The 25,487-nt window shown below is 44.4% G+C and overlaps 2 protein-coding genes across 3 annotated transcripts in view; both read left to right on the top strand.

The window, feature by feature from the left end:
• The window catches only part of sh2d3ca (SH2 domain containing 3Ca), an 88,159-nt gene extending 81,554 nt beyond the window's left edge, over positions 1 to 6,605 (top strand). For both annotated transcript variants that reach the window (XM_046369515.1, XM_046369517.1), the window contains one exon: positions 3,288 to 6,605. In XM_046369515.1, coding sequence (XP_046225471.1) covers positions 3,288 to 3,463 — 176 coding nt within the window. In that variant the 3' untranslated portion in view covers positions 3,464 to 6,605. The remainder of the gene's footprint in view (positions 1 to 3,287) is intronic.
• A 4,246-nt stretch (positions 6,606 to 10,851) lies between these two features.
• Positions 10,852 to 24,707, top strand: urm1 (ubiquitin related modifier 1). The gene is made up of 5 exons (XM_046369514.1): positions 10,852 to 10,941; positions 15,828 to 15,898; positions 22,253 to 22,334; positions 23,385 to 23,433; positions 23,903 to 24,707. Exons 1-5 carry the CDS (start codon positions 10,907 to 10,909, stop codon positions 23,969 to 23,971), a joined length of 306 nt encoding a protein of 101 aa, XP_046225470.1. The 5' UTR covers positions 10,852 to 10,906; the 3' UTR covers positions 23,972 to 24,707.
• Positions 24,708 to 25,487: the final 780 nt, after the last annotated feature.

Genomic DNA, 25,487 nt, shown 5'->3' with positions numbered 1-25,487 from the left:
CAGGGCAATAAATTGCAATGTCCATACTGTGAGACACCTAAGACAGTGTTACAGGGAGACAGGATGGACAACTGATCGTCCTCGCAGTGGCAGACCATGTGTAACAACACCTGCACAGGATCGGTACATCCGAACATCACATTTGTGTAACAGATGGCAACAGCAACTGCCGAGTTACACCAAGAATGCACAATCCCTCAATCAGTGCTCAGACTGTCCGCAATAGGCTGATAGAGGCTGGACTGAGGGCTTGTAGGCATGTTGTAAGGCAGGTCCTCACCGGCAACAACATCGCCTACGGGCACAAACCCACCGTTGCTAGACCAGACAGGACTGGCAAAAAGTGCTCTTCACATACGAGTCGCGGTTTTGTCTCACCATGGGTGATGGTCGGATTTGCGTTTATCGTCGAAGGAATGAGCGTTACACCGAGGCCTGTACTCTGGAGCAGGATCAATTTGGATGTGGAGGGTCCATCATAGTCTGAGGCAGTGTGTCACAGCATCATCGGACTGAGCTTGTTGTCATTGCAGGCAATCTCAACGCTGTGCATTTACAGGGAAGACATCCTCCTCCCTCATGTGGTACTCTTCCTGCAGGCTCATCCTGACATGACCCTCCAGCAAGACAGTGCCACCAGCTATACTGCTCGTTCTGTGTGTGATTTCCTGCAAGACAGTTATGTCAGTGTTCTGCTATGGCCAGCAAAGAGCCCGGATCTCAATCCCATTGAGCACGTCTGGGACCGGTTGGATCGGAAGGTGAGGGCTAGGGCCAATCCCCCCCCAGAAATGTCTGGGAACTTGCAGGTGCCTTGGTGGAAGAAAGAACTGGTAAATCTGGTGCAGTCCATGAGGAGGAGATGCACTGCAGTGCTTAATGCAGCTGGTGGTCACACCAGATACTGACTGTTACTTTTGATTTTGACCCCCCACCTTTGTTCAGGGACACATTATTCAATTTCTGTTAGTCACATGTCTGTGGAACTTGTTCAGTTTATGTCTCAGTTGTTGAATCTTGTTATGTTCATACAAAAGTTTGCTGAAAGTAAACACAGTTGACAGTGCGAGGACGTTTCTTTTATCTACTATAGCTTTGATTGGACTGATCATGTCAACATCATACGTTCAAAATCTTACCTGGCAAAAGGTAGACAAGCATTATGAATCACTTATGAATCACGTTGACAATCTCCTGGCAAATCCTTTTCAATCCTTGTCACATGAAGATAAATTATAGATAAAACGTATCGGTGTTCATCGGCCATTGGACATTAACATTACACAACAAGTTGGAAATCACAAATTCAACAATGAGTGGTTTGGAAGGAATCAGTGGCTAACTGCAAGCGTTGCAAAGCAATCCCTATTTTGCTTCCCTCGCCTGCTATTCGGTGGAGAGGGTTTATGGTCTAGGTTTAAGAGTCTCTTTTCCAAGCTTAAAAGGATAAACATTCACACCCAACACCATGGGCCAGAAAAGGTTGAATACTTTGGCCATGCTGTCAATCCAGCATGACTTCTGCTATGTTCAAAACAACTGGAAACTCGGAACTGGGAAATCTCAGACACCAGTAAGTTCAAGACAACTGGGAACTCAGGGGGAATTCTTTTTTAAATTAGCTCTGACTGGGAAAATACATTTTGAAGTGTCATCCAACTCTGAATTCCAAGTCGGGAACTCTGGCCTCTTTCTAGAGCTCCGACCTGAAGATCACTGAAGTCATGATTCAACCATGTTTTTCCGAGTTCCCAGTTGTATTGAAAGCACCATAAATCCAGAGAATGCCAGACTTTGATGACAAAGTTTCATGACCAAATTTCCCCACAAGAAGGACCGCTGCGCCACTTTCCTTTTCAAGTGAGCACAGCACAACTGTCTTGTAATAATGTCTTGTATGCTGCTGCATAATTGATGTAATATGCTAGGGAGATACAGTATATATACTGTAGCTAAGAAAACAATACTAAGTATGTTTGTAGTAAGTTGTTAGTAGCTCATGTGCCTCACCTTAATAATTTGGTCCCTTTCCCCCTCATAATTTAGCCTACTGTTCTGACTTGGTAGTGCACATGTAGCCTATAACCTGTTTTAGAGAAATGTAATCATTGAATAACGTAAGCGCTTTCATTGTCTGCTTATATGCCCCCTTTATTTATCCTACGGTTCTGACTTGGTGAATACTGTAAGAACGGCCCATGCTCTGAATCGCTGTCGCTGTACATTTCAAAAGTGCTGAACAAATAGTTATATTGACTACGTCCGTCTAAGCTCGCTCATTAATGTCTTAATCGAAATTACGGATTGCCTCTTATCTGGTCATCGTCCCCTTATGCCATAGTTTGTACATCTGAATTGTCAGTAGAAACCACATGTGTTTAAGCAAGGCAGCCATATCAGCTATGTTTTTTTTTAAAGCAGTAAATGAGGCTGAATGAACGGTTTCGCTGCCAGGTCTAGCGGGGATAAGGATTCACTCCATGGTTGCTGATAAGAAAGCTCTGCTGTTGGGACAGCTTTATGAGGCCCTGGCCCTAACAGTGGGCACCGTTTGTCACCATTATCGTGCAATTCATGTATTGTTTAGTGTCGTGTAGTGTAGTGGCTTTGCTTGCATGCATCCAATGTTTGTTGTTGTTGAGTTTGCCCCACCAAGACTTACATGCTAAAATCACCACTGCTCATTCGTTAGTCGAGAATCACAGACTCAATCTCCGTCGGATGTGCTTTTTAGCCTCGTGATGGGATTAGGCTTAATCCAGGTCCAGGAGACCGTCCACAGAGTATATAATAGTATTATAGAGTAGTGTGTGGTGTCGGCTTTATTGACATTACTATGGACTAACCACTAAGGCCTTGTCTGAGTAGTGCCTGGTGTGCATTGATTTATTTGACAGAGTGATAACTGTAGTTATTGCGTTACATGTTAAGTTGTTATGTTGCTCCCTGATGCTGAGGCATCGTAATATCTGACGGTGTGGGTGTGTTCGATATGATGTGTTATGCTTCATTGGCATTGATCTGAAATAACGATTGAGGTGTTGCGTTGTGTACATCTGTGGTAGGGTGATGGTTACAGTGTGTTTACATTGGCCTTGTGTTCTTATTGATTCCAGTCCCTGGTGATGACTGGTGTTTTGAGCAGGATGTCAATTACTACCTTAACTAGCCTGTTTTCCACAATGTCTTTAATATTGATTTCTTCTCTTTTATCTTCTCTTCTTATGTTCTGTCCTCTCTCTCTCTCTTTCTTTCTTTCTTTCTTTCTTTCTTCCCCCCTCCACCAGGCTTCCAGGAGAGTCAGGAAGTTCTGGAGATCTTCCGGACAGAGTTCCAGATGAGGTTGCTATGGGGAAGCAGGGGTTCGGAGGGCAGCCAATCGGAACGCTATGAGAAGTTCAACAAAGTCCTGACCGCTCTGTCTCACAAGCTGGAGCCTCCTGTACGCCACAGCGAACTATAGCACCCATCTCACTGAACACCCCTATACAAAGCACTGCGCTCACAGTGGTACGACCCGCCTCCCCATACTGCAAGGCACCTTGATGTGGATGTCCAAAGTGAATAACGGGAGGAGGCCGACTAAACCGAGACAAAATAGTGTACTTAGAAGAAGACAGCAGGCGAGAAGGAGCATCTCACTGTATACCCCCCCCCCCCAAAAAAAGGCACAAAGGGCTTTTTTCAGAGCTCTTCAATAGGCTGTAATATTTCCCTCCCTAAATGCTAAAAGACAGAGTGGGTCGTGGAGGAGTGGGGAATTGGGTATTCTTCTACCCATCAGCAAGCTACAAAGGACAACAGGTATGGTGTGCGCTGAGGGACAAACAGTGCATGAGAAGTTGGATCTAGCTGTTCTCTGGTAGATCATATGAAGCTCTGATCTGTCTTCAACACCTTCATTATTACCCTTACTATTACGTCTGCACTTACTGGCTCATTGTCGCACACTGTTCTGTCAGAGAGTAATAGTAAACACAGTGTGTGTGTGTGTGTGTGTGTGTGTGTGTGTGTGTGTGTGTGTGTGTGTGTGTGTGTGTGTGTGTGTGTGTGTGTGTGTGTGTGTGTGTGTGTGTGTGTGTGTGTGTGTGTGTGTGTGTGTGTGTGTGTGTGTGTGTGTGTTCTGTCTGACTTGAAGAGAGAGTCCTATTTAACACAATGTGTGTGTGTACTTCAGGACAGCAGTACCCCAGAGATACATCGGCATCTATCTCTATGACCTCTGACCTGTCTCATCGGACCTCAGCTTCTGACTGCGAGGTTGTGTGTTCTAGAATCTGTTCTTCTTGTATAGACTCTCTGCGTGGCTGCCATTACTTCATCACATAGCCCATCAGGTCCCCTGTTGTTGACACACACATTGTGTTCATACAGACAGACACTTATCCTCCAATAATGTATGTTGCCAAGTCATTTCAGCTGTTTGAGGCATACTAAAGCAATTCTCTCTGTGGGTTTTGTTTGTGTGCTGTTCAGAAGCAGTTCTCTTATTGAGGCTCTTCTGAGAAGCATCCCCTCTCCTCATTTCTGGCATGTCATCCATTTTTCATATGACTCTGATTTTGTTTGAGTACCGTCTGGTAGCCTTTATTTTAATGGGAGCTATTTTGGGAAGCATTCCTCCCCCGCTCCCTCTCCTTATCTCTGGCATGCCATTAATGTTTCATAATGACTCCAGTCCCATTGAAATCATATGAGCATGTTTGCCTTGTCCTCACTTGTCACAAACATACCCTTAGAAATATCCTTAAAGCACTCTGACCTGTTTGAGTGAATTAATGTGCTTTTTGACATGTAAAAACACTGACTACTATTTTCTTCAACTTTATTTAGATAACATTTTTCTGTGTGGTTTTATTGCTGACCGGCAGATTTTGTTGACATGTTTGAAGACTTTGTTGACATGGTAACATAACATGTTTGAGCCTCTGCTGTTGCCGTATAGGATTCAGGTTTTAACCAGTGTGAATGAATGTGCTTTAGTCTGAAAGTGACCAGAATGTTCTCAGGGCAGAATGGAGGCCCCCTCAGATCTAGCCTGGTCCCAGACCTGTTTGTGCTGTCTTCTTGCCAACTTCTCTGGTCATTGTCAGCCAAAGAAACTATATGAGATTGCAAAACAACATAAATAGATGTGGGATCAGGCTACCTCAAACCCCCTCAGTGACTGTATGATGTGTTTTGCTTTGTATGTATGATAACGTGTGTTTGATATGATATGGACAGAGTGTTGAAAAAAAGGACATTTAGATTTTAAAACCATCAAAAGCGTTTTTGATTTCACATATTCACTGTAGGATCGTGCGATTTTCACTCACTCAAATTCATAAAATGTTCTCTTTTAAATTGTATTGTTGCTGAAATGCTTTAGTAAAATGCAACATCAAGATGAGGGCTTAAAGGAATCTGTCAACGTCCTTGGAACTAAATACAGTGTGACCTTTTGATCAAATAATAACTGGCAACCTTTCCTCTGCCGACCCCTAAGCAGTGTTGCGTTGAAACACTAAAGCACTATGAATGAAGATGACGATTTATTTTCGATCTGTTTGTTGAAGCGTCAGTGTCTGCTGATTGCTTTCCAATCCATGATGTATTTAGGCCTGAGATAGAGAGCTGACTCTCAGATCTAGGCAATCACTTTTAAATCAATTAAGAGTCCCATAGAAAACAAGCAGAGTAGACACTGCTGCCCCCGAGGATGTGAGTCGTGTCCTACTGGGAACAATCCACTTGAACGCCCCTCTAACTGGTGTGTACTACTGGGAAACTCGTCTATCATCCCTGAGCTACAACTTCTCCCACATGCTGACCTCTGACGTCACCCACTAAGAAAATGACCTTGATAACAGCATTTGAGAGTTCAATGCAACAACAAAACAATACATAAAAAGCAATCAATTAATATGGGTTTTGAATACTATAATTGGTTTACAAGCATGATAGCTGTACTTTTAGTTTATGGTTGAGCAGCTTGTTGGCCATTAGCCAATCAGCATTCCTCAATGAGTTCAAGGCACGTGAATGCATCCAACTGGTAATAACCACCTTCCTACTTGGTTATGAATGCAGCACAAGTGCCAGCCAGCCAGAAAGTGCATCCCAGGTCGTATTCATAAGGCACCAAACAAAGGAAAACATACTGAAACGGGGAGGGATTATCAATTTTGTTTTCTGTTGCAAAACGTTTTGCTACAGTGTGCCCTAATGAACACGACCCCAATCAGCCAGTGAGAATAAAGGGGAGAGCCAAAGTCCAATTGCCTCTCTTGTCCAGTAGAGGGCACTATTGTTCAGTCAGCAAAAAAATAAAAATTGAAGACACCTTGATTTGAATCTTTTTTTGAGTGTTTTTGTGATTTATTAATAAAGCCTACTGGTTTAGGAACGATTTGATGATGTACTGTATGTAATTATGTTTCTCTCACCTTATGTTGTACAGATTACATGTGCTTTTTTTCCTGTTGTAAATAATCATTCTGAAATGATGAACCTATAATGAAAAATGACAAAAAACTCCCATGTTTGTGACCCCATGTTTTTTTATGTACTGTACATAATGGTTCACTTGTTTTTCAAATAAAATAAAGCTCGAGTCAATGACGCTTGTATGACTTGATTCTATTTACTCATTCCATGTGTTCATGGTACTAACCGCTAGATGGCAGCACTGCCTCACTAATGCTGATGCAGAGTGAAAGTCAAGTCAGCATCCCTCAATTGATCCTTGTCTTCTTACTTGTGTACAGCTAGCTTCATGGGTACAGACATCAGTGCAGTTAAGGTGTTGCATACAAGTGTGATACTTAGAACTACTTGACATCAAAGAGGATGTGATGATTTTCCATTTTAAAATGTCTGGCGAGCTGTAAGATGTCTGGCTATGCTGTTATCTCTATGTGTGTGTGTGCGTGCGTGTGTGCGTCTGTGCGTGCGCTCGCCTGTGTTTCAGCTACGGCGCATGTGTATTAGATAACAGGGGTGCGTCAGGGTCACGTGACTATGGTCAGGGCGGGCGGGGACAAGATGGTGGAGATGGGGATGAACAGAACAGGCAGACCAGTGTGTGTGCGTGCGTTAGAGTGAGGTGGTGGTAGAGATGGGGGGGGGGGTGTATAGCACACAGATGTTCAGAGTCAGACTCAGACCATGCAGCTGTGGGCCAGTGCCAGTCAGAGAAGGGGCGCGCTGAGCTGCACTCTCTGGCACAATGACACAGCCATTCCCTCCGCCCTGGTTAGGACGAGACGGGAGGGACAGGGCCACTGCCGCCGATGTCCCCCGTGCAGCCCTCGCTGTCTCTCCCCCCTCCCCCACGCCAAAGAAGACAATGCGGTCAGGCTGTCTCTCCTACGTCAGTGTGAGCCTTTGCGAGTCACAGGCTTGGGAGGCAGAGAAACAATCTCAAGCATAAATTTTATTCTGGTGAAACTATTGAAAAAGGCCACGAGGAAATGCCAGCTAGCAAGTGTTTTACTTGTGAGGCAAGGAGTTGATATATTTTCATATTAGTTCTATAAGCTACGCAGCAGTAACTATGGGGGGTGTAAATGACAATAGGCCACACAGAGTGCATTCTCTCTGCTATCCCCTGCCTCCAAGATCCATGATCCATGTAACATGTTAATTCTTCTATTTCTTTATGTGATCACAAACAGACCATGGCTCCTTTTTGCCCCAAACCCATCCAAACCTCACCAATTCACTACTAATCTAATCCTCTCTGCCTCTTTTCACTGCAAATCCATTGTGTTCCCCATTGTCAGCTATCCATGTGTGACATAGCTGCACGTCCATGGGAGTATATCACAGAATGTATCACAACTGATTTATCACATCGCAGCATCAATTGGGTTGTGTCTATGCGGGTTCAATGCGCCACCATCAAACGCATCTGATCAAATGTGTTGATGAGATACGTGAAGTTGGCTTGAGATACGTGAGCGCGTGTTTGCAATGTTTATGGTAAACCAGGAACCATATTCATATAGTGTATCAGAGGAGGAGTGCTGATCTTGGATCAGGTTACAACATCCATGTAATCTTATTCATTGTGTAATCTAAAAGGCCAAACTGATCCTAGATTAGCGTTATGAATACGAGCCTAGGTTGTGTTCTGGTCTGGGATCAGTGCCAGTGTGTTATGACGGGATGGTGGTAACAGCTGAGGAAGAACTCAAGCAAGCCTAGCAAATGTGAAGTGACATCACACTGATGGGTTAATACTAATATGGTAATACTTAGCTATCTAAATCTATGGGGACTCCTTGTAGCCGCCCCTCCTGTCACAGGCACGCCACATGCGACACACACGGCCTGAACCACTGCTCTCCAGTAGAAAATGTCTGTGTCACTCTATAATATTGTTAAAACTAGTCTGCAAATATGTAATTAGTTTGGTCTGGCCCTGTAAACCAAGTGTTACATGAGGTGTTCACAATTTTCGGATTGGAAGCATTGAGTTGTGAGGAGAGTCGGGACAGTTCCACCGGTTACAAAAACCCAATTTAAATCTTGCCTGTATATAATTATAGGTCCCTAAAAGGATCGTGCTTGTTTAGCCCTAGAGGATGTCTTGTTCACTCCCCTGGACATCAGTCAGGCTGTGATCTCCTTTTCTCTGGACATCAGTCAGGCTGTGATCTCCTTTTCTCTGGACATCAGTCAGGCTGTGATCTCCTTTTCTCTGGACATCAGTCAGGCTGTGATCTCCTTTTCTCTGGACATCAGTCAGGCTGTGATCTCCTTGTCTCTGGACATCAGTCAGTCTGTGATCTCCTTTTCTCTGGACATCAGTCTGTCTGTGATCTCCTTTTCTCTGGACATCAGTCAGGTTGTGATCTCCTTTTCTCTGGACATCAGTCAGGCTGTGATCTCCTTTTCTATGGACATCAGTCAGGCTGTGATCTCCTTTTCTCTGGACATCAGTCAGGCTGTGATCTCCTTCTCTCTGGACATCAGTCAGGCTGTGATCTCCTTTTCTCTGGACATCAGTCAGGCTGTGATCTCCTTTTCTCTGGACATCAGTCAGGCTGTGATCTCCTTTTCTCTGGACATCAGTCAGGCTGTGATCTCCTTTTCTCTGGACATCAGTCAGGCTGTGATCTCCTTTTCTCTGGACATCAGTCAGGCTGTGATCTCCTTGTCTCTGGACATCAGTCAGTCTGTGATCTCCTTTTCTCTGGACATCAGTCAGTCTGTGATCTCCTTTTCTCTGGACATCAGTCAGGTTGTGATCTCCTTTTCTCTGGACATCAGTCAGGCTGTGATCTCCTTTTCTCTGGACATCAGTCAGGCTGTGATCTCCTTTTCTCTGGACATCAGTCAGGCTGTGATCTCCTTTTCTATGGACATCAGTCAGGCTGTGATCTCCTTTTCTCTGGACATCAGTCAGGCTGTGATCTCCTTTTCTCTGGACATCAGTCAGGCTGTGATCTCCTTTTCTCTGGACATCAGTCAGGCTGTGATCTCCTTGTCTCTGGACATCAGTCAGTCTGTGATCTCCTTTTCTCTGGACATCAGTCAGTCTGTGATCTCCTTTTCTCTGGACATCAGTCAGGTTGTGATCTCCTTTTCTCTGGACATCAGTCAGGCTGTGATCTCCTTTTCTCTGGACATCAGTCAGGCTGTGATCTCCTTTTCTCTGGACATCAGTCAGGCTGTGATCTCCTTTTCTCTGGACATCAGTCAGTCTGTGATCTCCTTTTCTCTGGACATCAGTCAGGCTGTGATCTCCTTTTCTCTGGACATCAGTCAGTCTGTGATCTCCTTTTCTCTGGACATCAGTCAGGCTGTGATCTCCTTTTCTCTGGACATCAGTCAGTCTGTGATCTCCTTTTCTCTGGACATCAGTCAGTCTGTGATCTCCTTTTCTCTGGACATCAGTCAGTCTGTGATCTCCTTTTCTCTGGACATCAGTCAGTCTGTGATCTCCTTTTCTCTGGACATCAGTCAGTCGGTGATCTCATTTTCTCTGGACATCAGTCAGTCGGTGATCTCATTTTCTCTGGACATCAGTCAGGCTGTGATCTCCTTTTCTCTGGACATCAGTCAGGCTGTGATCTCCTTTTCTCTGGACATCAGTCAGGCTGTGATCTCCTTTTCTCTGGACATCAGTCAGGCTGTGATCTCCTTTTCTCTGGACATCAGTCAGGCTGTGATCTCCTTTTCTCTGGACATCATTCAGGCTGTGATCTCCTTTTCTCTGGACATCAGTCAGTCTGTGATCTCCTTTTCTCTGGACATCATTCAGGCTGTGATCTCCTTTTCTCTGGACATCAGTCAGGCTGTGATCTCCTTTTCTCTGACATCAGTCAGTCTGCAGTCTACGTTTCCCCCGTTTTCTGAACCCCCTCCAGCATCCTCACTCATCCACCCAGCCTCTACTCCTGGATTTTCTCATTACCACATGAATGGCGACTGGAAAGGGCCACCGCAGCCTTGGACGCTAACAGAAGGCAGGAGATTTGCAATTCAATCTCCCCCACCCATATCGGGAAAGGGCTGTCACCAATGACAGAGAGGACAGGGGAGGGGGGTTGCGCCTTTGACATGGCACGCACACACACACACCTACTACTACTTCAACCACCCATATTTCTCAAAACATAACGTATGAGTTTTCTCATTTTGTTGCATGTGGTGTAGTTATGAGACAGTTAGTCAGATATTGTTACCTCCATTCAACTAGTAGGCTATTATAAATATCCCTAAACAAAAAGGCAAAGAAAAAAAAGCTTATTTCAGACTTACATCTTAATTTTCAACAGACAATGCTGGGATAGGCAAAAATAAATGTAACACTAGAAGTGTAGTATTTGGGATTGAAAGCATTTTTTCAAAGAGGAGAAGATCATTGGACAGCGTCACTTCCAGCGCTGGTGTGTAAACTTCCGGTGACAACAATATGGCGGCGCCCATAGCGATACACCTGGAGTTTGGGTTGGTATAAAATACGTTTTTCTTGTTCGTTTGACGCAACCTTTGAACATTTTCAAACACATTTAACAAGACGTCGTCTGTTCCCAGTCGTCGTATAACTTTCAAAAGGCAGGAAATACATTGTTGCTTTTAACTATCGCAAATGTGTCGCTAGCGCTACAGTGCATGAGAGAATGACTCGTGCAGTCGCAAACTAACGTTCACGCTAAACCAATGCATGACTATAGTTTAACAAACTAATGCTAGTTATCTAGCTAGCTAGGTTGCTGCGTTTGGGAATAGATGATCGCGAATTACTAGCTTTGTTCTGGTTCATCTCGCGACGACAAATTGACTTTTTTATATTTACAATTAATGTACTTTCACAACTCACCAAGTAAAGATGTTGCTAGAGTGCAGGGTGTAAATCTTTTTTTTTTTTAATTAAATAGTGTAGGGTGTAGGTCAAGAGATTAGCTCCGGTACTCACATACTGCCTCAAGCGCGTGTACCAGAGCTAGTCTGTCCGTGACTAAGGTCTCAAAAATCGATCATTTCGTATTTTTGAGAAATTACACCCTGAGCAGACAAACACGTTGTCTAACACTCTAGCAACTGTGCAGTAATACGAATGAAAATTAAAGAAGCATTTCTGGACCGGTACCTCAAGGTTGCTGTCACAAGCTAGTGCACGACTCAACTGAGGGCATCACTTCTCTGACTCTGTTATGAAGCAGCAATTGTCACATCAAATTACAGTGTTGCATTCTGGAAAAGAATACTGCTTCACAGTGTGTGAAACACTGCACTCAGAAAATGCATACAGGACGTCTGTGATTGTAGCCTAAAATCATTTATTCTGTCCTGACTGGGCTGCCATGAGATGACAACATTTGTCTTGTCATATAGGGAGAGGAATGAATGCTTTAAGCTGTTGTAGGAGATAAGAGGAGTAGTGTTTGAGACTGAGATAACTGGTAAACCCAAATGAGTGTTCCAGTAGTCATACAGGAACTTTGCTCAATCGTACATAGGATAAATGCAGTTCTCTGTCATAGACTATATAGGATCGGGATGAATGCTTTAAAATGTTGTAGTAAGATGAGCAAACACAGTGTTTGCTTGAAACTCGTTGACCCCAGAGAGTGAGTGATTCATTACCAGGCGAGCTTCTCTCGCTCGATCTCCCTTTGCATAGATATACTGGGCTCTAGGCCAGCTCCGCACCAGAGCATCTGAATGACAACTCTGCATTCTCCAGGCGATGTGAGCTCTCTTTATAATGGCCCGGCCTGCACCTGCAGCAGCCAAACACACACACAGTCTATCTTTGCTTCTGTCGCTCTCTGATCGGTGCCCTTTCTATCTCTTGTGCTCACCCTATCTTTGCACTTGACTTGCTCTCGTTCTATCTCTTGCGCGCGCTCATATGTTTACATTGTATATTTCACTTGCTCTGGCATTTTGCATATCAACCGTTAACATTAAACACACACACACACAAGTTTCAAAAGAGAAAGACGTTTGAAATGTCATTAACGCTCCTCTCTCTTTCATGCAGGGAGAGAGGTGACTAATGTTTGTCTCATGCTGGCAGGCTAGTCACTGCTGGTCTGTTTACTAGGATGTGTTCACTGTCTGCTTACTACATGGGGTTGGCGGTAGAGCTGGGCGATATATCAAATAAACGTTTCTGTCGCGAGGCAATGTGGCACCATGTACCATTGTCAGCATTTTAGCCACCGACTTATGTGTTCGCTCTCTAGTCTGTGTTTTATCAATGTGCAATGAACATAGACACACACATGCACATAAGGAATTAGCAACTCGTTCTCCACTTGATTTCAACGTCTAAACAAAGTGGACAGGCTAGCATGCTGCTCAAACAGTTGGAGACGGACAGGTGGGTGTGTTCATAGCATAGCCAGCTATGAAATGGATCAAAGTTGGCTAAACTTGAAATCTAAATATTAGCTGGCTATGCACTAGCACGTGGACTTGTTCTTGAGATATTGTTTATGAGACCTGTGTTCATTTTCTATGATGCCCACTAAAAGAAGTAGGACATTATTGGTGGCGATCTGCTTGGTTCTGGATACATTTGTAACAAAAAGCAGTTTCATGAACAGACTTGAAAGCCAGATCAGTCATTATTGCAAAAAAGAAAAAACAGGTTAAACTATTTTGATTAAATAATTAGTGGTTTTAGAATGGTTTTATTTAGCTTAGGTATAATTTTCCAAGTTTTGAATTCATTAGATTGTTGCTGACTGTTTAAATGCAGTGTATTTAGCTTTAATTGTGCAACTAAGCTTTTATATATATATATATATATATATATATAGGGCCAAAAATATATGGACACCCTTTCAAATGAGTGAATTTGGCTATTTCAGCCACACCCGTTGCTGACATTAAAATGGCCTGTACTGAATGGCTCGGTGACTTTCAACGTGACACCGTCATAGGATGCCACCTTTCCAACAAGTCAGTTCGTCAAATTTCTGCCCTGCTAGAGCTGCCACGGTCAACTGTAAAGTGCTGTTATTGTGAAGTGGAAACGTTTAGGAGCAACAACTGCTCAGCTGCGAAGTGGTAGGCCAAACAAGCTCACAGAACAGGAACACCGAGTTCTGAAGCATGTAGTGTGTAAACATCTTCTGTCCTCGGTTGCAACACTCACTACCGAGTTCCAAACTGCCTCTGGAATCAACGTCAGCACAATAACTGTTCGCCGGGAGCTTCATGAAATGGGTTTCCATGGCCGAGCAGCCGCACACAAGCCTAAGATCACCATGCGAAATGCCAAGGGTTGGCTGGAGTGGTGTCAAGCTCGGCGCCATTGGACTCTGGAGCAGAGGAAACACGTTCTCTGGAGTGATGCTTCACCATCTCACGCTACCTGCTCGAATGCATAGTATCAACTGTCAAATTTGGTGGAGGAGGAATAATGGTCTGGGGCTGTTTTTCATGGTTTGGGCTACACCCCTTAGTTCCAGTGAAGGGAAATCTTAATGCTACAGCATACAATGACATTCTAGACAGTTCTGTGCTGCCAACTTTGTGGCAACAGTTTCAGCATGACAATGCTCCTGTGCACAAAGCTAGGTCCGTACAGAAATGGTTTGTTGAGATCGGTGTGTAAGAACTTGACTGGCCTGCACAGAGCCCTGACCTCAACTCCATCTGACACCTTTCAGGTTAATTAGAAAGCAGACTTCGGGCCAGGTCTAATCGCCCAACATCAGTGCCTGGCCTCCCTAATGCTCTTGTGGCTGAATGGAAGCAAGTCCCCGTATGTATCAAAGTTCCACATCTGGTGGAAAGCTTTCCCAGAAGAGTGGAGGCTGTTATTGCACCAAAGGGAGGAACAACTGCATATTAATGCCCATGATTTTGGAATGAGATGTTCGACGAGCAGGTGTCCACATACCTTTGGTCATATAGTGTATATTGTGAATAGGTTTAAAAAAAAATTGAGATATGAGGGGAGGTTACCAAGAACCCGATGGTCACTCTGACAGAGCTTCATAGTTCCTCTGTGGAGATGGAAGAAACTTTCAGAAGGACAACCATCTCTGCAGCACTCCACCAATCAGGCCTTTATGGTAGAGTGGCCAGACGGAAGCCACTCCTCAATAAAAAGCACATGACAGCCCGCTTGGAGTTTGCCAAAAGGCACCTAAAAGATTGAGACCATGAGAAACAAGATTCTCTGGTCTGATGAAACCAATATTGAATTATTTGGCTTGAATGCCAAACGTCTTGTCTGGGGGAAACCTGGCACCATCCTTATGGTGAAGCATGGTGTTGGCAGCATCATGCTGGGGATGTTTTTCAGCTATAAGGACTGGGAGACTAGTCAGGAAATCCTTGTGAAACCCAGCTCCAGAGCACTCAGGACCTCAGACGGGTGAAGGTTCACGTTCCAACAGGACAACGACCCTAAGTACAAAGCCAAGACAACGCTTCGGGACAAGTCTCTGAATGTCCTTGAGTGGCCCAGCCAGAGCCCAGACTTGAACCCGATCAAACATCTCTGGAGAGACCTGAAAATAGCTGTGCAGTGATGCTCTCCATCCAACCATCCAAACTCCCCAAATACTGGTGTGCCAAGCTTATAGCGACATACCCAAGAAGACTGGAGGTTGTAATCGCTGCCAAAGGTGCTTCAACAAAGTACTCAGTAAAGGGTCTGAATACTTAAGTAAATGTGATGTAACATTTTTTATTAGCAAAAAATTTACAACTGTTTTTGCTTTGTCATTATGGGGTATTGTGTGTAGATTGATTGAGGATTATTTATTTATTTATTTAAATAAGACTGTAACGTAACAACGTGGGGAAAGTCAAGGGATCTGAATACTTTCCGAATGCACTGTTTATAGCCTAGTCCCTCGCAAATAGATGGTCTCCTTATTGTCCCTATACTTGGGTGGTGGCTTTCAGTCGCCTCTCGGATGTCTGTCTCTGTCCTTGTTGAGGGCGGCCAGTGGGACCTGTCGTAACGGTCTGAAGGGGAGGCTCACAGCTGTGATATGATCGGTGTCCACTCGTACTTTATTGAATTATCTCTGCTGGCGTCCGATGCCACACACTCGTTCACTGCAGGGGAGCCCCATCTCCCTATTCTTCAGTGTCTCACCTCTCTCCCCATCTCTATTCTTCCCTTTTTTCTTTACCATATCTTCTCCTATTCTTTCAGTGTGTCTAGTCTCCACAGCCTGTTCTCCTTTCCTCGGGGATTAACTCGCCACCATGCCCTCTAATTCCAGATTATGTCAATCTAATACCACCCTGGCTGCACTTTTTATTTGACCAATTCAATATGACGCTGCAAAGTTACTCTACCAACCTATGTGATAACTATGGAACAGATATGTAATTAAATGCCCTTTACTTCCTAGGGGAGGGGCGGAGCTACTGTTTGGCAGCGTGAAGGAGCATCATGTGACCCTGCCCAACCAATCAGAACCCTGTGAGTACAAATTGTTGAGGAACATTTTTGTTGATCAATTGTCAATGAATATTTACTTTCATTTACTATATATATTTTTTAAGAGACATTACTTCAAGACAAGGATAGGCACTGATTATGCAGTGCAGACTGATTCTGCACAGTTCTGTTTTAAAACAGACCACTAACTGAATTCAGTTTAAATTCAGTGACTGAAGGATGATGGAGGTGTGGTATTTCTGCCTCCTCTGATTGCCTCCCCTCCCCCCTGAGAAAATAGCCTTTCTCTTCCATGTGACTAAACAAAACTCAACTGTCACGTGCATAGATGACTTCATTAGTTCAATACATCTCCTCTAACGCCGGCTAAAAGGGAGGAGGGGGTTGTGCGTCAGCCGCTCTTATGGCCCCTACTCAGCGGGAGCTAATATGCAGACACAAAACCCCAGTACAAATCCTACTAAATCATGCTGCTCTATCTTTCTGCTCTCTCTCTCTCTTTCTCCTGCATCCATCTCTCTCTCCCACCACTGTTGTCCTTGCGTCTGCCCTCTCCCTTCTCTCCCCTCCATCACTCTCTCTCTGACCTCTCTCAGCCCTTGTTCACATGGTGCCTGGACAGCTGTTGAGCTGGCCATGGTAGCCAGTGGCCTGCCTGCCTGCCTGTCTGGTTGCCTTGGCCCCTCAGTTCGGCCAACCCCCCCTTCTCCATTGAAAATCGGGTATAAAACAGTCCACTCACCCCCCTCATCTCCCCTCTCTCATTCCGGTCTTTCCTCAGTAACCATGGTGTTGGAGCCCCCTCCTTGCTTCCCTCTCCAGCACCACCAACATCTGTGAGCCGCCCCGGGCCTCGACCCATTCTTCTCCTAACTGTTCCATTATTAGGCCTCATTCACTTGTAAATGCAGCCAGTGATACTGTTGATGGGTCTTCCATCCACAACGCAGAGTCAGGGAGGAAAGGAGAGTTAGGGGTGCCTGTGGAGGAGAAGAAGAAGAAGGAAGGGGGCCCTGGAAGGGGTATTTGGGGACAATTGTGACAACGCCTCCAAGTTCTTTTTGTGTAAAATCATTTTGGGGGGTTGGCGGGATGGACAAGTGGCCCTGTTTCCTCTCTCTATGCGCCTGTTCCTGTGCTCTCCTGGTGGAAATAGGGAAGTGAAAGTAGGTAGAATGAAGGAAAGGGTCTCCTAAAACTGCCGAGCTCATCCCCGGAGGAGGAGGCCTACTGCAATGGAACTGCAGCTCAACACACTCAACTGGTTTTACTCCTTTCTTTCATAGTACAGCACCTCAGAGTCATCTCCTGTGATTTACTCCTTTCATTCATAGTACAGCACCTCAGAGCCATCCCCTGTGATTTACTCATTTCATTCATAGTACAGCACCTCAGAGTCATCTCGGGTCTAGATCTAGATAAATCAGTGACATTGAAATCATTCTGTTCATAAACAGAACCAAAGTAGGAGGAGGGACAGTGGAAAATGTTTTTATAGTGGAGGCTAAAGGCACATCTTTTTTGCGTCCTGTTTTGTCATATCCTTTTTAGCACACTACCGTTCAAACGTTTGTGGTCACTTAGAAATGTCCTTGTTTTTGAAAGAAAAGCAATTGTTTTGTCCATTTAAAATAACATCAAATTGATCAAATATACAGTGTAGACATTGTTAATGTTGTAAATTACTATTGTAGCTAGAAACAGCAGATTTTGTAATGGAATATCTACATAGGCGTACAGAGTCCCATTATCAGCCACCATCACTCCTGTGTTCCAATGGCACGTTAATCCAAGTTTATAATTTTAAAAGGCTAATTTGTCATTAGAAAACCCGTTTGCAGTTATGTTAGCACAGCTGAAAACTGTTTTGCTGATTAAAGAAGCAATAAAACTGGCCTTCTTTAGGCTAGTTGAGTATCTGGAGCATCAGCATTTGTGGGTTCGATTATAGGCTCAAAATGGCCAGAAACAAAGAACGTTCTTCTGAAACTCGTCAGTCTGTTCTTTTTCTGTGAAATGAAGGCTATTCCATGCGAGAAATTGCCAAGAAACTGAAGATCTCATACAGCGCTGTGTACTACTCCCTTCACAGAACAGCGCAAACTGGCTCTAACCAGCATAGAAAGGAAAGAGGAGTGGGAGGCCCCGGTGCACAACTGAGCAAGAGGACAAGTACATTTGTGTCTAGTTTGAGAAACAGACGCCTCACAAGTCCTCAGCTGAGCTTCATTAAATAGTACCTGCAAAACACCAGTCTCAACTTCAACAGTGAAGAAGCGACTCCGGGATGCTGGCCTTCTAGGCAGAGTTGCAAAGAAAAAGCCATATCTCAGACTGGCCTATAAAAATAAAAGATTAAGATGGGCAAAATAACACAGACACTGGGCAGAGGAAGATTGGAAAAAAGTGTTATGGACAGACAAATCTAAGTTTGAGGTGTTCGGATCATGAAGAACATTTGTGAGACGCAGAAAAGATGATGGGAGGTGTGCTTGACGCCATCTGTCAAGCATAGTGGAGTTAATGTGATGGTCTGGGGGTGCTTTGGTGGTGGTAAAGTGGGATATTTGTACAGGGTAAAAGGGATCTTGAAGAAGGAAGGCTATCACTCCATTTTGCAACTCCATGACATACCTTGTGGACGATGCTTTAATTGGAGCTAATTTCCTCCTACAACAGGACAATGACCCAAAGCACAGCTCCAAACTATGCAAGAACTATTTAGGGAAGAAGCAGTCAGCTGGTATTCTGTCTATAATGGAGTGGCCAGCACAGTCACCGGATCTCAACCCTATTGAGCTGTAGTGGGAGCAGCTTGACCGTATGGTACGTAGGAAGTGCCCATCAAGCCAATCCAATTTATGGGAGGTGCTTCAGGAAGCATGGGGTGAAATATCTTCAGATTACCTCCAATAAATTGACAACTAGAATGCCGAAGGTCTGCAAGGCTGTAATTGCTACAAATGGAGGATTCTTTGACAAAAGCAAAGTTTGAAGGACACAATTATTATTTAAATTAAAAATCATTATTTATAACCTTGTCAACGTCTTGACTATATTTCCTATTCATTTTGCAACTCATTTCATGTCTGTTTTAATGGATAACAAGGACATTTCTAAGTGACCCCAAACTTTTGATCGGTAGTGTAGGTGTGTGGTGTGCGTCAGAACATATTGTATTGTTTTCTTCGTTGGTTTGTTTGTCGATATGTGTGTCTGTCAATGACTGTGTGTGAGTGACCGTGTTGAAGTGTGTGAATGTCCACTCCCCTGCTAGACCCCATAGTAGAACTGTGAGGGATTGATAGGAGTCGTTTGGGTTGTTCTGACCTCCTACAAACAAAGATTTGGTCTCCGTGGCAGTGCAGTCTCCAGGACAACCTTAACACAAAAGTTGGCCAGAGCAGAGAATGCGAGCCTAGGATGACCTTGTTGATCTGCTGTCCGCTGGACCTGTGTGTGTGTGTGTGTGTGTGTGTGTGTGTGTGTGTGTGTGTGTGTGTGTGTGTGTGTGTGTGTGTGTGTGTGTGTGTGTGTGTGTGTGTGTGTGTGTGTGTGTGTGTGTGTGTGTGTGTGTGTGTGTGTGTGTGTGTGAGAGATAATCCCTTTCTGAATCCTCAATATTTCTCTTTAACCCCTGTGAGTGATTGATGACCCTGGCTCTGAATTCCCCCCTGCCTAAGATCCCCCCCACACACATCTCAGAAAATGTCCCATCACACATCTCCAGCAAGATGGATGATTTATTTCCTCCCACCCACAGATAACCACCATATCAATAGTAGTGCAACGCACGGAGAGAACGAGGGGAATTACGAGGAAAGAAAAAGAGAGGGAATGCTTTGAGCCTGCCGTTCAGACGCCCTCTCCCCTCCGACCCAGACAGCGCTATCCCATAATGCACCTGCATGGAGCCTGTGACGCACATTCCTCATTTTCCTCCTCCTCTCCATTGTTGTCCTCCATCATCCTCGGCCCGCCCCACCTGCGCTCTCCTACCCCTACAGCCTATGGGTGGGCTGAAACACAAACCGGGTCGTATTCACTAGGCACCAAACGACAGAAAACAGGCTGAATCGGGGAGGGACTACCTGAACTCGTCCAATAAGAAACTCTTGTTTTCTGTTGCTAATGAGTACGACCCAGGACAACGAAAGCAGACCAGAGTCCAGGAGAACCTTCATCTCTGCCCCCTCGGCCACCCTGACCTCTGTCTCTCTGAAGGAAAATCGACAGTCAGGGCGGGGGGGGGTGCGATAGACTTCAGCGGTTTTTGCGAGAGAGTAGAGAGTATCTTGCTCCCCACAAAGGCGAAATTATGAGAGTGGAGTGATTGGCTTCTTTTTTTAGAACTGTGCTGAGGTACAAGTCAATATTCATTGCCTTTGCTCTGCATCACTCTTCTTTATAGGTGCTGGCGAGAGGGAAGTGGGAGCGGGGGAAGAGGAGGGAGAGAGAGAGAGCGGGGGTTCTAGGCAGGGGGGGAGGAAGGAAGGTAGGCCAATCATTACACTTGTGAAGAGGTCTGACAGCCATCCAATTAACCTGATACTGCCCCCCCCTCCCACGCCTCAGAGGTGCCATATAAAGCCCCACCAAACACTTCTGCAAAACCCTACAGTACACCCAGGTACGAGGACTGTTTTGGAACGAGCAGAGAGCCTCGATGTCTTAGACGGACTGGGTTCCACGACTCCCATGCATGGTTTCCGCTTAATCGATGTCCGCAGAGTCACTGGTGTAGAGTAAGAGGGGTGTTAGCTCTGTGAAGAGCTCTGTCTCTGTCTGATGGGCAAGGGGGTTGGCTGTCTGTGGACTGGCCCCTATGCTTCTTTCACATGTCCTTTCTGTGACATGCCCTGTTCAGAGGTTATGGATCTGAAGTAGCACATCAGTGAGGATGGCAATAATGAAATGATTCTACGCTTTAGTGAGCATCGAGCACAAGCCTCGTCACATTTCATCAAAAGCCCTGCCTCGGATATTATTTCCGAACGCAGCGTAGACTTTGCTATTTTATACATCCTTTCGCTTCTTTCTCCCCTTCTCTCTTTCCCTCCCTCCCCTCTCACATCCATATCAGCACTGAGCGAACTGGTTGGATCCGGTGAGAGAGGCTGATGATGCTGTGTTAGGGATGGGGAGGCTGGTGTGTGTGTGTTTCTGCGATATGGGGAAACTGCAGTCCCGGTCCTGCTCTCGTATGCCATCGCGAGGCCTTGTCCTTCTGTACATCTGCAGACGGCCATGATCTTATAAGAACACATCGTTTTTCTTATAAGGAACCACACATTGCTTTCACACGCACGTTGACGGACAGTAATGAACGCTTAGGTTACAGTATATGGAATCGTATCGAATGGCGGCAAGAGGATATTATGTGTGTGTGTGTGTGTGTGTGTGTGTGTGTGTGTGTGTGTGTGTGTGTGTGTGTGTGTGTGTGTGTGTGTGTGTGTGTGTGTGTGTGTGTGTGTGTGTGTGTGTGTGTGTGTGTGTGTGTGTGTGTGTGTGTGTGTTGCTCTCGTAACCCGATGGTTCGGTATATGTTGTTCTCTGTAGCCTGACAGTTCAAGTAGCTCAAGCCATTGTTAATGCGAGGTCGTTTTCCCAAACAGCCGATTGCTCCAGAGGTCAGACTCATGGAAAATGTTTAAATATCACTGATGTTCAAGTTCTTTAAAAAAAGACACAGATGTGTTTTATTTTCAAATGCATATAGACACAATCATTTGAATTCCTTATTTTGGGCTTTGCATTTTCTGTCAATCAATTCCTAATCTCCGTTTAGGAGCGGTTTCCTGGACAGAGATTAAGCTATTATTTCTCTCTTTCAAAAGGCACAAAATAATTTCAATCAACAGAAAATATTTATTTGGTTATTAATCCAGGAATAGGCTTTATCTGAATCTGGGAAACCGGACCTTTCGGGTTTACGAGGACAGCACTGCATGCATACCATGCACACCTCCACTTAGGAAGTGGAGGATTGTATAATGTCAGGATGTTATCCATTTAAAAGCTCTTTTTATATTTTAACCTCTTTGTTTACCAAGAGACCCTAATATAAAACCTAATGTCCCAGAGGTGAATGAGGGCGATGGCCGGCTTCGAGACGTCTGTCTCACCATCCCCCTCAGCATCTCACACACACACACCGTGATCTCTGGTGATCCCTGGTCCCTCTGTCGCGTCACATTGACCGGCTGGGACTTGGGGGCTGGACCATGCACCTTGAACTCTAACCCGTGTGTGTGTGTGTGTGTGTGTGTGTGTGTGTGTGTGTGTGTGTGTGTGTGTGTGTGTGTGTGTGTGTGTGTGTGTGTGTGTGTGTGTGTGTGTGTGTGTGTGTGTGTGTGTGTGTGTGTGTGTGTGTAGGGGACATGAAGCAGCTGCTGGTATGGATCAGAGGGAACATGCTGAAGGAACGGCCAGAGCTCTTTGTCCAGGGAGATACTGTGTGAGTATTATACACACGCACACCGCAATACATTTTTTTTAGTGATCGACTGTTTATTCTTTTTGGGGTGAAACAGTTACAAAAGGAGCGATGCAGACATGTTTATATTTGTCCAAAATGTGTCCGAAAGGCACAGCCATCATTAAAGGAGATGGATACTACCGGACAGACAGGAGTTGTGGTTTGTGGATGCCCTGTCCTCCTCACCCATTATAGACTTTTATTGTTCCTTTTTTATAGGGGTCTATTTATAGTGGTAACTAGCTAATGAAGGGAGGACATGTGAGAGAGGGAGGAAATCTGTGCTACTACCTATAGATCTGTCTACTCTTAATCATTGTATGGTCACATTGTATTCCAAACTGGGATTATTTTATTTTAACCTGAAAACAGACATTTTTAACAGCTGCACCATATTAGTGGAGGCTGTTTACATGCTTTAATTAAAATTTTAAAAACATTTTAGTGATTTAGCAGACGCTTTTATCTAGAGCGACTTCCAGTAGTGAGTGCATAGATTTTCATACTGGTCCCCCGTGGGAATCGAACCCACAACCCTACCAACTGAGTCAGACGGGACTATGTTTTTAAGGTGTACTGGCCATGTCAGGGGAGGTTATGTATTTTATGCAGTATGGAAAGGGGAAGTGTGTTTTGAAGGTAAAGCAGCCTATCAGAGCATTGCGTGTAGCCCTCTGACTCTGTGATGTCGAGAGCTCGCCGACCGCGGTGGGGATGGAGGCAACTTCATACGTACAGCAAGAGAGGAAAGATAAACTACCTGCAGTTGTGGCGCATGTCGCTACGTCTTCAGCTACCATAGTCAGAGTTAAGGGGGCTACCGCAGTCTCCAACACCCCGTCTACAGCGCATGATCTCACACACCCGATCCGCGTCCTCCTGTGATGTGTAAAACATGTGCATGTGATTTTTTTATATCATTTTTCTTCCTCGTGTAGAATTATCTTCAGACTAGATTGCCTTACTTGTGTGTGTCTGAGGTTATTCTGTGGTGTTCAATGCAATGTCTTTTCCCCTTGATTTTAATAGGAGGCCTGGGATCTTGGTACTTATCAATGATGCCGACTGGGAATTGATGGTGGGTGTTCTAACAGAGTGTGTGTTGGGTGTAAAAGACTAAACACAAAAAGCTCACGCACGCTGTTCATTTGCACGGTATATGCTACAGCGTACATCTAAAAACTATACCGGTCTTTTGAGACTAAATGCATTAAAAAATATATATATATATATATTTATGAGCACACTTTTGATACCATTTCTGTTTAGTTTTTTTAACAGGAGAAAATCCACACTCCCTTTTGTCCATTTCCTCCATGTCTTTTCTATTTACCTGTTATAGCATACGTGTGAATGTCTGACTGTTTGTGTGTGTCTCTCTCTTTCCTTATTTAAACATATGTATATATTAAATATCCCTAGCATGCATGTGTGTCTCACACACACACACACACACACACACACACACACACACACACACACACACACACACACACACACACACACCTTTTATATAAATTCATTGAATGAAATCTCTCTCTCTGAAGGGTGAGTTGGAGTATGAGCTACAGGACAAGGACAACGTAGTATTCATCTCTACTCTCCATGGAGGTTAGAAAAGACTGGGTGTAGATGTCCACAGGCAGCCTCCACATACAATTCCCCTCACTTTCTTCTACTCCTATTGTTCCACCACAAAACTCGCTGGACTCTTAGACCTCTCCGGTCCAACCAACCAATCACTGAAAGAACGCTGGGATGCTATGATTTATGTTTTACCCAGACTTCAGCCTGTATTAATTCCTGATCTAGGATCATTTTTTGAAAAAAAATTTGAGATCATAATTATTGCAATTATAAGGACAGGGTGGGCCTGATCCTAGATCAGCACACCCTGACTTGTTTTTTTTGTTTTTTTATATATGGGTGCTGGTCCCCCAGAATGATTTTGTTTGTTTGTTGTGGAGTGAGGAGAAGATCTACCGAGAGGGACTCTATGGTGATGGCGTGAGTCTTTTCAGGGCCACAGTCATTAATATTCTGCTACAGTTCTGTCTCCATTCAAATAGATTCAGAAGAGACAGTAGGATTTGAGCTGATACTTTTTTGCATTGAACTCTGCATGTGATTGGTCTAGAATCATAATCATTTACCAGCTTTTAAACTTTTTTTTTTAAATTCACCGACAAAAATTGCTGCTTCAATCCTGCAATGTATGTTTTGAGACTAAATGGGTATTGAGACAATTAATCTGTCATAAAAATATGCATTTGGCTTGCTGTAATGTAACCATAAACAAATGTATTTAATTGGCTTACTAGATCAGATGAATAAAATGATTGCATTCTTTAACTCATTTATTACCTATCAAGTCTAACTTTCCCTTTCAACGACGTCTTTCTCTTTGCTGCAGTACAGAATAAAAGAAGTTGAATGATAAGGTCACAGTTTACTATGCCTCGCTCTACATGTCTAAGCATACACAACCTGTTTTACATCGTTGCTTATGTTGTCTATCCTTACCTATTCCCCAATAGTTACACGCAGTTGAATGATTTGCTTGACAATGTTATTATTATGGTATGGCATATGTTTTATTATAACGGTCCATATAGGCCAATAATAAGCATTTGAAAGTGTTATATCGTGATTTAAAACTGATCGATGTAAATGGGGTATCGGATTTGGAGTTATAGGCTGATTACAACGGGGATTTAAAGGACTATTTCTCCTCAGAGCCTTCACGTAGAATATTCATAAGGTCAACCTGAACGAAAGACCACGGCGGTTGTGGACTCTGATTTGCAACGGGAAACCATCTGATAATAGTAGCTATAATGGCAATGCAAATGAGCTTTGCGAGAGGGAGAAATGTGGTGTGTGTCAGTCGGTGCTTGGAAGGTTGAGCTGCAAATTTGAGTGTGCGTGTGTGTGGCGCGAGTGGAAGCCTTTTTTTTTAAAGGGGAGAAAGGGCTGAGAAAAGAACACACGGTGCACCCCGCGGCGTGACCTGTCGAGAGGCCATGAGTCGGTTGGGCTCCACAAAACACTGGATAATTATCAAAGACTCAAAGCCAGCCAAAGAAACGGCTTGTTTTAGCACGATGTTTTACTGCGTGTATTTATCCAAGT

The sequence above is a fragment of the Oncorhynchus gorbuscha genome, linkage group LG11 (genome assembly GCF_021184085.1).
Source record: "Oncorhynchus gorbuscha isolate QuinsamMale2020 ecotype Even-year linkage group LG11, OgorEven_v1.0, whole genome shotgun sequence".
NCBI lineage: Eukaryota > Metazoa > Chordata > Actinopteri > Salmoniformes > Salmonidae > Oncorhynchus > Oncorhynchus gorbuscha.
The sequence above is the reverse complement of the archived record's forward strand: the minus strand, read 5'-3'. Positions and strand labels throughout refer to the sequence as shown.